A 14,765-nucleotide genomic window follows, 5' to 3' on the forward strand; every position below is an offset into this window, starting at 1 on the left:
GGTACAGCCTGATCTGATTTCTGTCTTAAGGAATTTCTGGCCAGGAGAGGGCCTAAATATTGGGAGCTAGTTCTTTCTGATCATCCTTCTGAGCCCTGAGGTCGCCCTGCAATCACACAGTGTGGCCATCCTTTATTCCACCCACAATTAGGGTCAGGCCGCAGAGCAACTTTTCCTCCTTGGATCTCCTGCCTGGCCTAAGTGTTTCCCCCAAAGCCCTATAAACTTACTAAAGTGTTTCCAATAGACACTGCTAGAGTACTAGGAGAATGGACGCTTTTGTAAAAGAACACAAAATAATAAAACGAAACCACTCCCTCATTTCTGATGGAAATTCGCTTTCCCCTCCACTGCTTTCCATTAGTCCATGGCCTGAGCAATTGTCTCTGCTCTTTACCCTGTCTCCATTTATCTTCCAAGAGGCCATGAACATGTGTACTGCTATGAACAATAACAAAGAACTATAAATTCTTATTGATCCCAGAAGCTCGGGAATTCTAAACAATAAAAATATGTCCTCTGACTGCTGCTCTCAAAAGAATATTTTGGAGGCACAGAAGAGCTTTGTTAAAATAACAAATGAGCTTTGGGGACACTCTGGGCCTAATGGAGGGCTCGGGTCACCAGGTATTGATGCAACAGGCAACTTCAGACACAAAGTTAGAAAGACCTCCCTGCCACCCTCTCCTGGGCTCACGTCTTCATTTCTCAGCCACATCTTGACTGTATCAAGCTGAGTTTCCTATATAGCTTTCAGCCACTATTGTTTTTAGGAGCCAGCATTCTCAGCCTAAAGAGAAAGTCCCCTTTGTCCTCCATCTGTGATTTAATTTACATTCTCCTGAACGCTCCATTCACTTTGTTTTCAGGCTAAGAAGTCTCACAATTGTACCAGACCCTGAATTTGAATTTCCCTGTGTTTCTGCTGTTTGGAAATTTGCCTAGGTCAGTCACTGGACAGTCCTAGAATTCAGCTTAACCTTAGAGAAAATCTTTATTGTTCATGATTTCTTATAATACTTCTAACCTCTGTCATATATTTTCCCCTTGATTTCTACATTTTTGTGTCTTGCAAAATACATACGTGTGTGAGCGCACATACACACAGATGCATACATAGCACCTTTCCTCTGATAACTGCCGAAGTTTCCACTGTCTTTTCCAACTGGATCGCATTCCTAAGGAGATGTCCCTCCTAGGTTCCTCAGATTTCAGAGGGGTGCTCTTAGCTGCACTGTTTTCAGCCTTCCTCATTCAGATGCAGCCTTCCTGGCATTCCCCTGATCCTTCAATGCCCTGCATGATTCACAAGACAATGTGCCCAACTGACGTACTATGCCTTTGCCTCTCTGTTCTCCCCTAGGAACTTCTTTTATATGCAAATGCATAAAATTTACTAGAAATGGGCAAAACTTGACCACAAAGTAATACGAATGTAAAGAAATACCAATTCCTAGTAAAAAAAAGTATGTAGGAAATTAATGAAGAAACACTAGGGAAGAAAGTGTTCTTTCTGTTCTTTGGACAACCTTGAGGAGAAAATAGATTACTGCTAGCAGAATATGTCTTACCTGAATGTATTATAATCCACCATCTTCGTGTGCATGCAATTAGCAGCTGTAAACACCTGCTTGAGCTCTCTGGATTTTGATTCTTCTTGTTTTATCTTTTGTAGGGCAAGTTCAATGTTGCTCATAGGAAACTGGAAAGGAGAAAAGAAAGGTATTTAAGATAGGGAGCCCAATCTTCCTGGTGGCCAGCAAAGAGACTTCATACTGTGAACCTTGACTTAGCTGGCTATGTCTTTCCATAGAGACCAACACAGAGAAGACATGACCAGATTTCTTCAGCTATGGCTCCAGGACAACAAGTGACATTAGCACAGGGCCAGATCTGAGAGAAATGCACTTAAGGGACAGCGGGCCACAGCAATCAGAAAAGAACCACTACTCCGACCTCAGCCTCCTCCCTTTAACCCTTGGGCATTGACCCAACATGTTGGGAGACCCTAATGGAGAGCATGGGGATTCAAAATTGAATAAATGGACCCCCAACTTTCCCAGATCTTTAGAGTGCGCCCCCAGAACTGTCAACCACCAGGTGATACACGCACTGCAGTCCCCTTACACTCACTCTCCAGGCAGCCCCCAGTTCCTGTCTCCTACACTGTGATTTGGCTTCTGACTCTGTAAGAATACTTCTTATTCAATTCACTAAAGCATAAGCTTGTAAATAACTAGAGCAAGAGCTAGAAAAGGAGAAGACTAAATACAAAAAGAAAAACATTGATGGTAACTTAGAATAAAGTTCATCTCTGCCCTGGGAAGGGGGAGGCATTCCCTCCCTTTTTTGCATTTCCTTTAATCTGTTTCCATGATAGGATCTATTAGCTCTTTTGAAAAGACTCCTCAGACTGATATTAATCTTTCTCTGCTTAGAATGTCTTTGTTAAGGGTAGTTTTAAGATAATGCAGTTTTCACTTGGGATGCTGATACTAGATAATGTCCTACCCTGCTTTTATCTTTCTGAAAGGAGAAAAGCCTTTTATGTCTCATATATATATGAGATATATATGTGTGTGTGTGTGTGTGTGTGTGTGTGTGTGTGTGTGTGTGTGTGTGTATTCATGCTATATATTTTTTATATTAAAGTACAGGTTTGCACTGTTTGAGAAAATGGAGCTCTAGTGACAACAGCTATTGTAAATTATACACCGACTGAGCTTGCTATGGGGCACATAGAGCTAAGCACTTAAAACATTTTTGCATCCAATCTTCATAGTAGCTCTCTGAAATAGGCACTGTTGGTACTCCCATTTTAAAGATGTGGAAAACAAAGCTCAGGGAAGATACACGTCTAAGGCCCCTCAGCTTTTAAGGAGTCAGGTTTCCTAGCCAAGCCTGCTGGTCTCCGGGAATGTAACTGCCCCATTATTGAGCCTCTCACCTGACTTCAGTGCTTTTGAAGAGCTACCGGCTCATGGTGTCACGCTAACCCAAGTTCCTAACGCTGCAAATGAAGAGATGGTGTGGCAGCCCCAGAGGGTGCTGCCCAGGCCTGCCCTCAAGAGGGACCACGCAGAGACGAGCACTGTTAGCAGACAGCCCCCAGCTGCTGCACCTTCGTGATCACTGCAGCGCTGCAGCTTTCAGAGACCCCACGGAGGCCACACTCTCCCCAGACTCTTACCATCCAGTGACTGAGCAGGAAGGAGGCACCAGAGCTGGGCCATTCCTGCCTGACATGGGATTTCTCTGATAACTAGTGTTTGCTCCAGGGCTCCCCATCGGCCTGGCGCAGACTTTCTCAGAGCTACGCTGTGTCTGAGGCTCTTCCCACCCCATCTTCCTTCCTTCCCTCTACTTTCTCAGGGATCAGACCTACATCCCAGTCTCCCCACCTACTCCTGTTCCCTCCCCCTTTATCCTTCATACGCATTTCCCTCAAGACATCTCTCGCATGTCTAAGTCTGTCTTGGTACCTGCTTCTCAGAGGACCCAAACTGATCCGGGTAATGTGCTATACACAGTGAGACTGACCTTAGCAACTTACCCCGAGCATTTTACATATAAATGAAACGGAATTGGTACTATATCTATATAAATGGCACATAAATATTATTATTTTCAGGCAGACTTTTTAAATACATTATTTCTAGATAGATTCTTCAATAGTAGGCAATGATTCTGAAATATACGTGTTTGCACACCAGACTAGTCCACACTTAAAAATCAAGATTTTGGGCCTCCCTGGTGGCGCAGTGGTTGAGAGTCCGCCTGCCGATGCAGGGGATACGGGTTCGTGCCCCGGTCTGGGAGGATCCCATATGCCGCGGAGCGGCTGGGCCCGTGAGCCATGGCCGCTGAGCCTGCGCATCCGGAGCCTGTGCTCCGCAACGGGAGAGGCCACAACAGTGAGAGGCCCGCGTACCGCAAAAAAAAAAAAAATCAAGATTTTGTCAACATGTTATTTTTACTGAACGGCACTGCCATAATGGAACTTTTAGAAATAGTACCCACGTGCCATACTATTGCAAATGAAAAAACTCTTGGCGCTCACTGTTGCCAGTTTGTCCTTGGATTCCCATTTAGGCCTCAGGTGGCTCCTGTTATGGGAAGCTGCAATCCCAGCAACTATCAGGTTCCCTTGGGGTTTCTGTTTGTTTAGGTCTTGGCCTTCTCTGCAGGCCTGTGCCAATTAACTGGGACAGCACAGTGTGTGGCACCAGATTGTCTTCCTTTCCGATCATTGCTGAATTTTTTTCTGAAAACATTGTTAGCGTCAGCAGAAAACCCAGGAAACTTGATTCAACCTTGGGCCTGCCTCCTGCCTGTGCCTGGCATCCATGATGCTGGGCAGTGGAAAACCCAGCACATAAACAGAGGAGACCAGGCCCTGGCCTCTGTGACGGGACCTGTGGCCAAGTCGTGCAGATCCATTATTCATGCCCACATGTGTGAAAGCACAATGTAAAACTGGTGGCAAGATGAAGAAGAAAAGGCCTGGAGTAAGAAAAACACAGACTGCAGAGTGCTGAGCGGTGAGTCAAGAATTACACCAAGTGAGTTCACCTTATCTGAATTCCTTTCCATGTAGTTTAAGGTATACACATCAGCACTGACCAAAAGAAATAGGTAGCCATTCACGTTCACTTTGGCTCCAACATACAGCTCCTCAGCCTTGATATATTCTGAGAGTTTAAAGACTTCTTGTCTAGGCTTCTTAACACGAATTCTTTTTAAGAACATCCCACCAGTATACCCTATAGGAAAAGAGAAAAAAAGTTAATGAGTAGGTCTTGTAAAGAACCATACAGGGCTTCCCTGGTGGCGCAGTGGTTAACAATCCGCCTGCCAATGCAGGGGACACGGGTTCGAGCCCTGGTCCGGGAAGATCCCACATGCCGTGGAGCAACTAAGCCCGTGCGCCACAACTACTGAGCCTGTGCTCTAGAGCCTGCGAGCCACAACGACTGAGCCCGTGTGCCGCAACTACTGAAGCCCACACGCCTAGAGCCGGTGCTCCGCTACAAGAGAAGCCACGGCAATGGGAAGCCTGTGCATCGCAACGAAGAGTAGCCCCTGCTTGCTGCAACCAGAGGAAAGCCCACGTGCAGCAAGGAAGACCCAGTGCAGCCAAAAATCAAATCAATTAAATAAATTAATTTTTAAAAAAAGAACAGTACAACTTGTCTTTAGAGTTACTTCATGCTCAAACACAGACCATACAACTTAGCTGTGAACTTGTGAACTCATACTGCGTATGGTACTTAAGGGACGAATGAAGCAGTGGGTGAAGAAATGAGACTTCCTAGATGAGTGTGTAAAGAAGAAAAGTGGCATGGCATTCCAGCCTTTTCTTTTCTCGCTCCACTCCCTTCCCAGTCCAAACACTTAAATAAACACTTAGCAAGGACTTGCTATATGCCCAGAAGCATCCTGGAAACTGGGACATCAGGAACATCTTTAGAGCCTGCCTGAACAGTACCAGGTAGAAAATTTCTCACCTGAGCTTATCTCCACCTATTTGTCCTTATACTTCTGCTGACATACAGATGAAATGTAAGATGCGCCATTTCCGGAAAGGAGCTTACTTAATTGTTTGAAGGTAACTATGGGAGTCCCCTGAACTCTTTTTTTCTACAGGCAAAATATCTTTGCTTCTTTTAGCGATGCCTCATTTTTCTTACTTTCCAGAATTCTCACCATTTCCTCTGCTCTTTTCTGGGCATTATTTGGTTTTTGAGCTCTTGGAAAGCAGTGAGCAGAGTTGAATGTGGGACTCCATTACCTTCTAACTGAAAATGAACTGAAATCTTCAAACCTGTGAATACAACCTGAGACCAGATGAGCTTTGGGGATCAGCTTCATCACACTCCTACCACTTGCAGAAACCAGGAGTGGTGGAAAGACATAGCCTTTGTAGCCAAACAGAGCTGGAGTCCATCCTGGCTCTGTCACTTGCTTGCTGGATGATCTTTAGGAGTCATTTAACCTCTTTGAACCCCTCTGAATTCTCATTGGTAAATGAGAATAATATTTGTGGGGGGCCATAAAAATGTACTTCTCAGATTGCCTGCTGTGGGGAACAAAGTTGACAGAAGGCTCCAACTGCTATGTTCTGAAATCTATCCCCAGATTTGTGCCGAGGTCATGCTTCCCAGAGGCTGCTGCCAACACATGACTGAGCAAGGCAGGGATACTAAGGCAGGCCCATTCCTGCAAGATGGGAGCTCCTCCGGCTGGTGACTTTGGTCCCAGGACTCCCAGTCAGCCTTGGCAAAACTTTCTTAGAGTTTCACTGCAGTCTAAGACCTTCCCCTTTTTCCCTTTCCTCTGTCCTTCACAGGAGTCAGACATGCACTGCAGTCTGATGGCTCTCCTGGCCTCTTCTGGCTCCTGCCACATTTTCCCTCACCAGCATTTCCCCTAATAAATCTCTTGTACATTTAATCTCATCTTGGGGTTTGCCTCTTGGAGGACCTGGACTAACACACAAAACGTAACCTTATAACGGTCTTCTAAGTTTAATAGTAGGTACTCAATCAGGACTGCTTTATTACCAGCAAGCTTGTAGTTGACTGCCATCACCCTTTCTGTTTTATGAATGCTGCAATTGGTTTGGCCATATTGTCCCCATTCTAGATGTATAGAGTTGATTTTTTGACCTTCAAGAGCATGACTTTATATTCATCCCTATTTGATTTCATATTTTAAGATTTGATCCATTATTCAAATCACCGTGGACCCTGACTTAGTTATACAAATGATTCATTATTCATTGGTGTGCTGAGTGGCTCATACCAGCTCATAAGGGCTGGTTGTTAAATTTTCAAGGGATTTTGCAAGCCAGTTGTTAAAACTGTTGGTTGCTTGAAATTGGCCATGGTTTGGGTATTTGCATCATGGAAATTGACAAACAGTACAAAATAGAGCTTTTCAAATTTTTTCAGAGAGCCGGTTAACCAGCACACCATTGATTATTCTTCTCAAACGTGTGTCTTTGGCACAGATAAAAATGTTGAGCATGTTGGGACAAAGAAGAGAGCCCTACAGTTCCATAATTTGGTAAGTCAAAATCAATGGCTCTCTTCAGCAATGGCCACCCTATCAGTCTACTGCAGAGAGGCACTCCGTGGGCCCTGCAGCTGGAACCTTGGCAACAGCCTCAACAGCCAGAGGGAAATAGACTCTGAAGATTAAATTTGTTAATCTGGGATTCTTGTCCTAGAGCTAGACAAAAATTTCGTACGTGGTACTATCAAGAATACAGATTTCTTCTTGTCTTGCTAGCTGTGCATGGAACTGGTGGTAGCCAGACCATGATTTTGAAGCCGCTGGATTCCACAGAGGTGCCTCAGAGGCCACGGAGGAAGTAGGGAGAGTGTCCAAAAGGAGATGTCCCAAGTCCCCCAGTCCTGAGCCAACCAAAACTGTTCCTCTTTTATCATTTTATATGTCTGGGTTCGCATTTAAGAGATCTTTGTAAAATGAACTTTAGTGGTTAAAAAAAAAAAAAAGAAAGCCACTCTCTTAGATCATCTAGGCTATAAAAATCAGACCATAGTCCCTTTCAACATGAAGAGACAGTTAATTATTCTGAGGAAACTGCTGTGAGAGGTATGTCTCTTACCTGAATTCCTCTCCATAGCTTCAAACACTGAAATTGTGTCATCACTGAGAAAATATGAAATAACAAACGTCCCTTCCACATCAGCACACTTGTGGGTGATTAGTTTTGCAAAAAAACGGAGTGTATTGCTTATGTTGCTGTAGCTAAATGGAAGAAAAATGAGGGTTATAGCATTATACAAGTAATCGTCCACATATTATGCGTGTAAAAACACCTGCAAAAGGTATGCCATGTTTTTTTTATTGAAGTTTAATTGACATATAACATTATATTAGCTTCAGGTGTACAACACAATGATCTGATATTTGTATATATTGTGAGATGATCACCACAGTAAGTCTAGTTAACATCCATCACCACACTTAGTTACAAAAATATTTTTCTCATCATGATAGCTTTTAAGATCTATTCTCTCAGCAACTTTGAAATACGTACTATAGTATTATTAACTAGAGTCATCATGCTATACATTATATCCCCGTAACTTATTTATTTTATAACTGGAAGTTTGTACCTTTGACCCCCTTCACCCATTTCACCCACCTCCCATCCCCCAGGTGCGCTATGGTTTTAAGATAGTAGCATAAACTCTCAAGAGGTGAAAAAGTTCTACCACCTTCTTATTAAGGCTCTAAATCTATATGCAGAGGCATTTTCTCAGTTTATTAAAATATCTCTTATTCTTTTGATGTCCAGGGTAACACATTGGGAAAATGTACCCAAAACAGATGTCATAAACACACTGCTCAAACCATCTGCATTACATGGTTGTTCCCTACTCACGAGGCTGGTCAACAATCACGATCATGTCAGCAAGAAGCACAGCACCTGGGCCTCACTGCCTGAGCAGGCCAGAGGCTGCGCTCTGCTGGCGCCTAGAGCCACCTCCCCATTTCACTGCCCACTTTCTCATGCCCATTCCTTATCCTTCTTCAAACCCCACATCGTCTCCTCGCTGAGTCACTCTCCCAGTTCCCCAGCAGCCCCCTAACTCCCTTCAAGGGAAAATTTACCTTTTCCCTTTCAAATGCTATATTATACATGATAGACCTGCCTTTCGTAACACTTATCACCCATATCATAAGTCGCCATTACTTACAAGTCTGTTTTCTGAAGGCAAGGACTGCATCTTATTAATCATTGTCTAAGAGAACATTTTTTACATTCTAAGTGCTCAAATGTTTGTAGAAAGTTTTTATAAGATCCGTATAGATTGGAATTTGCACTTAGAATTCTGTGCATGAATAGTCTAGAAGAATGAAGATGGGATTGAATTCTAGAATCAAAAGTTCCCAAAATTGATTGCCTGGTCTTGGAAGAAATTAATTTATGGTCTCCCAGCAGAAGCATGTCTGTGGATATCAGCTAGTGAAAGGTGGACTTCATGACAAATACTGAACCCTTTGGGAGGTCTCTGATAATCAAAATCATTACCCCAAGGAGGCACAGAGTAAAATAAACCATGTACTTCATTCCTTCCCTGTCACAACTCTAAGCAGAGAGGTCCTCACTTTCAGTCTCTTATGCTGAAATTCATTCTTTCCTTGTGATCACACTGATTTAAAAACAAACAAACAAGAAAACTTATTTGTGATTTGCAGAGGCAGAAGGTGCTTTTCTCTGCTCCTTTCTTTGATTGTCCAAGGAAGGAGGGGTGAAAAAGCATGGGGCCATGATTCACAGCTTGAGGCCTCAAGTGAGATGGGAAGTAGCAATCTGGAAGGCTACCCCCAGGGCAGCCCTGGCAAAACAGCCAGATCTCCATAGCTGTTTTCTTAGTCCCTAGCTTCCCAGGCTTCAGGCAGACCTCATACAGCATAGGGGAGGAGGGCAGCTATACCTTCTCAACCATCTTCTCTGGTACATAATTGGATTTAAAAGTAACAAACAGATTTGGTAATCCCTTCTCATGAAAGACCCATACTTTTACAGATGCCTGAAATATCATTCAAACAACTGAATGAGGTCTAATGTCCGGCCAAATGAATACAACTGCAAATTTAGCTTCTTAGAACTTACATAAATGTATAAGAGTGTACGTTAAGTATGGATTTTTCATGTTTAATATGCCCTTTTTTTTTTAACCTAATTCTAGTGTTCTGGACAGCTTATCAATCAGGAATATAATCTACTCAAACAAAATCTTTAGACCAGTCATTCACAAACTTTGTCATGTATGAAAGTCACCTGGGAGCTTGTTAAATATACAGAATCCAGAGTCCTACCCCCAGAGGTATGGATTCAGTAGTTAGCTTGCAGCTCCAGAAACCTGCATTTTTAATAAGCTCCCCAGGAGATTCTGATGAAGTCATCCCCAGAGCACACTTTGAAAAACACTTGCAAGTAGCTTCAGACATTTCCTTGGCTAATAAGCTAATTATCAAACTTTTCTAAACACTCTTTTTATCACAATATGCCCAGCACTCAAAAAATTTTTAGCATTTTCCCTGCTTCTGATCATACCACCTATACTGCTCAATCTGGCTTCCTGGGCCATTGATAGTCAGGTTCAAATACCTACACATACAGCTATTTGTCATAACTGCCAATAATACTCTCTACTCAAGTCACACAAGCCACTTCACTTAGTGCCCCACACTGTGCTTGTTTCTACTTCCAGGCCTTCGCTTGGTGTCATCCCCTCCCCCAGGGTACACCCTCATCCTGTCCTATGCCTGTCCAGAGTCCTGTCCATCCATTTGGGCCCCAATCAGTAGAGCTCTCTTTGACCATGGCTGCCCACCCAGCTGACCACCTATTCACGCCTCCTGCACCGACCATTATGCGTGGCACCCAATTTAGCACTGTATAGACTTGTATTCTTGACTGTTTTTTTAAAAAATGTGTTTATTGAATACCATTGTCTCAAAACAAATGATAAATTCCTAGGTCCAGCAGCCATGTCTTAACTTTTTCTACACACAGCCCAGAGTTATCTATAATCACTGTCTTGACTTCTTCTCCCATTCTCTCTCAAATCCACTTCCATTAGGTTAGCTCTACCTAAACTATCCTTGTCAAGGTCAACAATGATCTATCTCCACAATGCCAATTCCAATGGTTCATTTTTGTCTAACTCGACCAATCAGCAGCAGTTGGTACAAATGATCACTCCTTCTTCCATGACATTCTTGTTTCACTTGGCTTCCAGGATCCTGTATTTTCTCTTGGTTTTGCTCCTACCTCCTTGCTTATTCCTTTTTACATCCTTTGCTGGTTCCTCCTCTTTTCCTCAATCTCTTTATTTGGGGTGTCCCAGGGATAACAAGGAATAACGTGGTCATCCACTTCTCTGTGTATATTCACTCCTTTGGTGATCTCTTCTAGTCTCAGGCTTTAAATACTACCTACATGCTGATGATTTCCAAAGTTCTATCTCTAGCTCAGACCTCTCTCCCGGAACCCCAGACTTGTATATCTAACGGCCAACTTAACATCTCTACTTGATATCTGACATCTCAAACTTAACTTGTTCCAAAACTGAACTTCTGCTCTTGTCCCAAACCTACTCTAACTATAGTCTTTCCCATCTCACTAGATGGCAACTCCATCTTTCTAGTTGGAGAAATCTTGGGAGTCATCTGTATCTCCTCTCTTCTTTCACACCTCATATCCAATCTGCCAGGAAATCCTATTGGCACAACCTTCAAAATATTTCCAGAATCTGCTATATCTCATCATTTTCATGGTACTCGCCCTCATGGAGCCATCATAACTTTTCTCTTGGACTACTGCAGTAGCCTCTTAAGTGGTCTTTACTTCCACCATTGCCCTTCTACAGTCTTCGCTCAACACTGCATCTGCAGTCATTCTTTTAATATGTAAATCAGATCAAGTCACTCTTCTTCTGTTCAAATCTCCCAATGAGTCCCCTTATCACTTGAAGTCAAAAGAATCCTGACAATGGTCTGCAAGGCCCTATGTTATCTGATCACCCATTACTTTTCTTAATCTGTCTACTCTGCTCATTACTCATCTGTTCTATCCTTGTCAGCCTCCTGCCTGTTCCTTGTGCATCCCGAGCCTGCTCCTTGCTCAGGGTCTTTACACTGACTGTTCCTTCTCCCTAGAACATGTTTCCTCTCCTCAGTAAAGTCCATCCAAACCACACCATTTAAAATTGAAACCAGGGGTGCTCTTCAGGCCCATATTCCAAGTCCCCTTTATTCTTTTCATAGCTACCTTCTTTATTTTTTCCATGGCACTTTAATACCTTCTATATACTATAGAATGTACTTATGCATTACCTTAATTGTTTATTATCTGCCTCCGCAGCTAGAATGTAAGTTCTATGAGGGCAGGGCTTTGTATCTGTTTTGTTCACTGATGTGTCCCAAGATCAGTGCTCGGCACATAGTGGGTACTCAGTAAATATTTGCTGACTAAGAAAATGAATGGCTCACCCAGGGCTACATCCCTGCTGAGAACCTTAAAGATAGCTATAGCTATAGTCTTATGGTTAGAAGAGACATGAAGGCTTATTATTATCGATGGGGGAAACTGGTTTAAAGAGGAAAAAAAATGACTGATGGAGACAACAGATGGACAATATCTGAAACAAGTCAGAGATTAAGATTAAACCGTGAATTTTTAGATGCTATATGATTATGAATAGCACAAGTCTGGGGTAATAGCCTTCCTGGTAGGAAGTCATCCATCTCTTCTATCCATCATTAAGAACTAAAAGGGTGAATGCTCATTCTATTTACTCACTTATTCATCATTCGTCCTCTTACGGACAAAATATCTATTGAACCCCAAGTACATAGCCAACACTGTTCCAACTCTAAGAGAAGCAATAAAGCCAGTCCCTGCCCTCAAGGAGTGCTTGGTCTCGATATAAACAAGTAATTGCCACACACTGTGATAAGTACAGATTCTGGGGGCAAGAGAGGTGAACTCTAGGAGTCAGACTTCCTTGTGTTCAAATCCTACTTCAACTAAAAATTAGCTGTATGAGCTTGGGCAAATTGTATAGCCTCTCTGAGCCTCAATTTCCTCATGTGAAGAATGGGTACAATAATATTACCGACTTTATGAGGTTGTTTTGAGGATTAAATGAGATCAAGTATTGTAGTTAGCATACCATAACCATAAACTGCTTTTTATTAGTAATATTATTATTGTGAGCGGTATGATCAGCAGAGTATTGTAAGCACACAGAGAACAAAGTACTTAATTCAGCCAGGTGCAGTGAGAAAGATATTCTTCTGGTTTTCCCAAGTCAGACTAGACAATCTGCCCAGCGGGCCACCACAGTGAATTTTTACCCAGACAATAAAGGTCTTCATTCCATCAAAAACCTCATATGCTTTAACTTGAAACTATCTCCTCCAATGACTCACAGTAGGTCACCATTAACCTCATACAACAATAAGCAGCCAGTACATTTTTAATAGCAATATATATAATCAATATATGTCATGCACTATTGCACGTCTCAATTCATGGTTTATTTATTTGCATTAAGAAACTGTTCTTTGTATGCTTTGTGAGATCATCTTCCTTAGGTTCTCACGGTTCTAAAACCTTGGGTTATTCAAACTCATGTATAAGTCTCCAGCTGAATGTGCCAGTTTCTATGGAAACAAGGTCACTGTGTGGGAGGAGCTTGAGGGAAGTGTATTCCTGGCACAGAACAAGCAGTGGACAGAAAGAAAAGAAATTAGACCCATTCGTGCCTGTACCACCATCCTCCGGCCACAACAGCATGACAAGAACGTGGAATGCTGTCTACAGTCAGTGCTCTGTGGGCAAGTTGACATGGTGCAGACAGAAGGAGAGACTAAGGCAACTACCCACAAGGAACTCTTTTCCCCCTGGATTCCAGAAGTAACACACTGGATCGTGTTTCATCCTGTTTACTTATAAGAAAAATTCCCTCTCCTTTTACAATAGGGACATTCTTTCTGCCCACCTCCTTTGGTGGCTGCCCTTCAAAACAGCAGTTAGTGAAAAGCATCCATCAAAAGTCCTGCCCTCTGGGCTTCCCTGGTGGCGCAGTGGTTGAGAGTCCGCCTGCCGATGCAGGGGACGCGGGTTCGTGCCCCGGTCCGGGAAGATCCCACGTGCCGCGGAGCGGCTGGGCCCGTGGGCCATGGCTGCTGAGCCTGCGCGTCCGGAGCCTGTGCTTCGCAACGGGAGAGGCCACAACAATGAGAGGCCCACATACCGCAAAAAAAAAAAAAAAAAAAAAGTCCTGCCCTCGAACTTCACTGTAAACACTGCTACCTATAAGGGAGGATGGAGTATGAGTTGGTGTCCCTCTTATATGATCGAAATCAGTGGTTCTCAAACCCTGGTGCCCATCACCAGAACCCCCTGGAAGTCTTATTAAAACACAGTACCAGGCCCCCCGCACAGAGATTGGGCCTCGATAGGTCTGGGATGAAGCACGGGAATTTGTATTTCTAACCAGTGTGGAGGCCACACCTTGAGTAGCATCAACTCTGAAACTTAATAACAAAACTCCCAAGTCCTTACAAATAAAAGATTATTTCTTAAAAGACAAAGGACATCGTGTCAGGGCAAAGGCAGCCTTTTAGACATTCTACACAATTCGTAACATATTTTCACCATGTTTACAGTTAGAGCAGAACTATTCTCTCCACCTCAAAATATTCTACAATGGTATCTGATGCCATTAAATTTTTATCAAATTCACGGTGCTGTCTTGTTCTTCTCCTTCTCCTGCTCTTACTCCATGTTCCCTTTATCATTTTTCTCCACAGGTTCTCCTGATCCACTATTTCCCTCATGCCAGGACTTCGGTGTTTAGCCCGCATCCTATTCAAACATCTGCAACATTTTCCCACCACTCTTCCCCCCTGACTTCTTTCTCCAGGGCCTCCATTCTCTGAAGAAGCAAAAAGTAGCCATGGGCAGTGCTCACAGCTATACACATGACTCAGAGGCAGATTTTTCCTCGTATATATTAGGAACACTTCTGAAAGTCCATCTTTTTTTTTTTTTTTTTTTTTCCGGTACGCGGGCCTCTCACTGTTGCGGCCTCTCCCGTTGCGGAGCACAGGCTCTGGACGCGCAGGCTCAGCGGCCATGGCTCACAGGTCCAGCCGCTCCGCGGCATGTGGGATCTTCCCGGACCGGGGCATGAACCCGTGTCCCCTGCATC

At 43.4% G+C, this 14,765-nt stretch overlaps 1 protein-coding gene across 1 annotated transcript in view; it reads right to left on the reverse strand.

Annotated features, from left to right (window-relative positions):
* Window positions 1-14,765, reverse strand: part of EFHC2 (EF-hand domain containing 2) — a gene marked incomplete at both ends in the record, with an annotated part of 179,715 nt that overhangs the window by 80,031 nt on the left and 84,919 nt on the right. The window contains 3 exon segments of the mRNA XM_079727614.1: window positions 1,572-1,702; window positions 4,573-4,763; window positions 7,634-7,776. Of these exon segments, the coding sequence (XP_079583740.1) occupies window positions 1,572-1,702; window positions 4,573-4,763; window positions 7,634-7,776 (465 nt within the window).

Source organism: Hyperoodon ampullatus, assembly GCF_949752795.1.
Source record: "Hyperoodon ampullatus genome assembly, chromosome: X".
NCBI lineage: Eukaryota > Metazoa > Chordata > Mammalia > Artiodactyla > Ziphiidae > Hyperoodon > Hyperoodon ampullatus.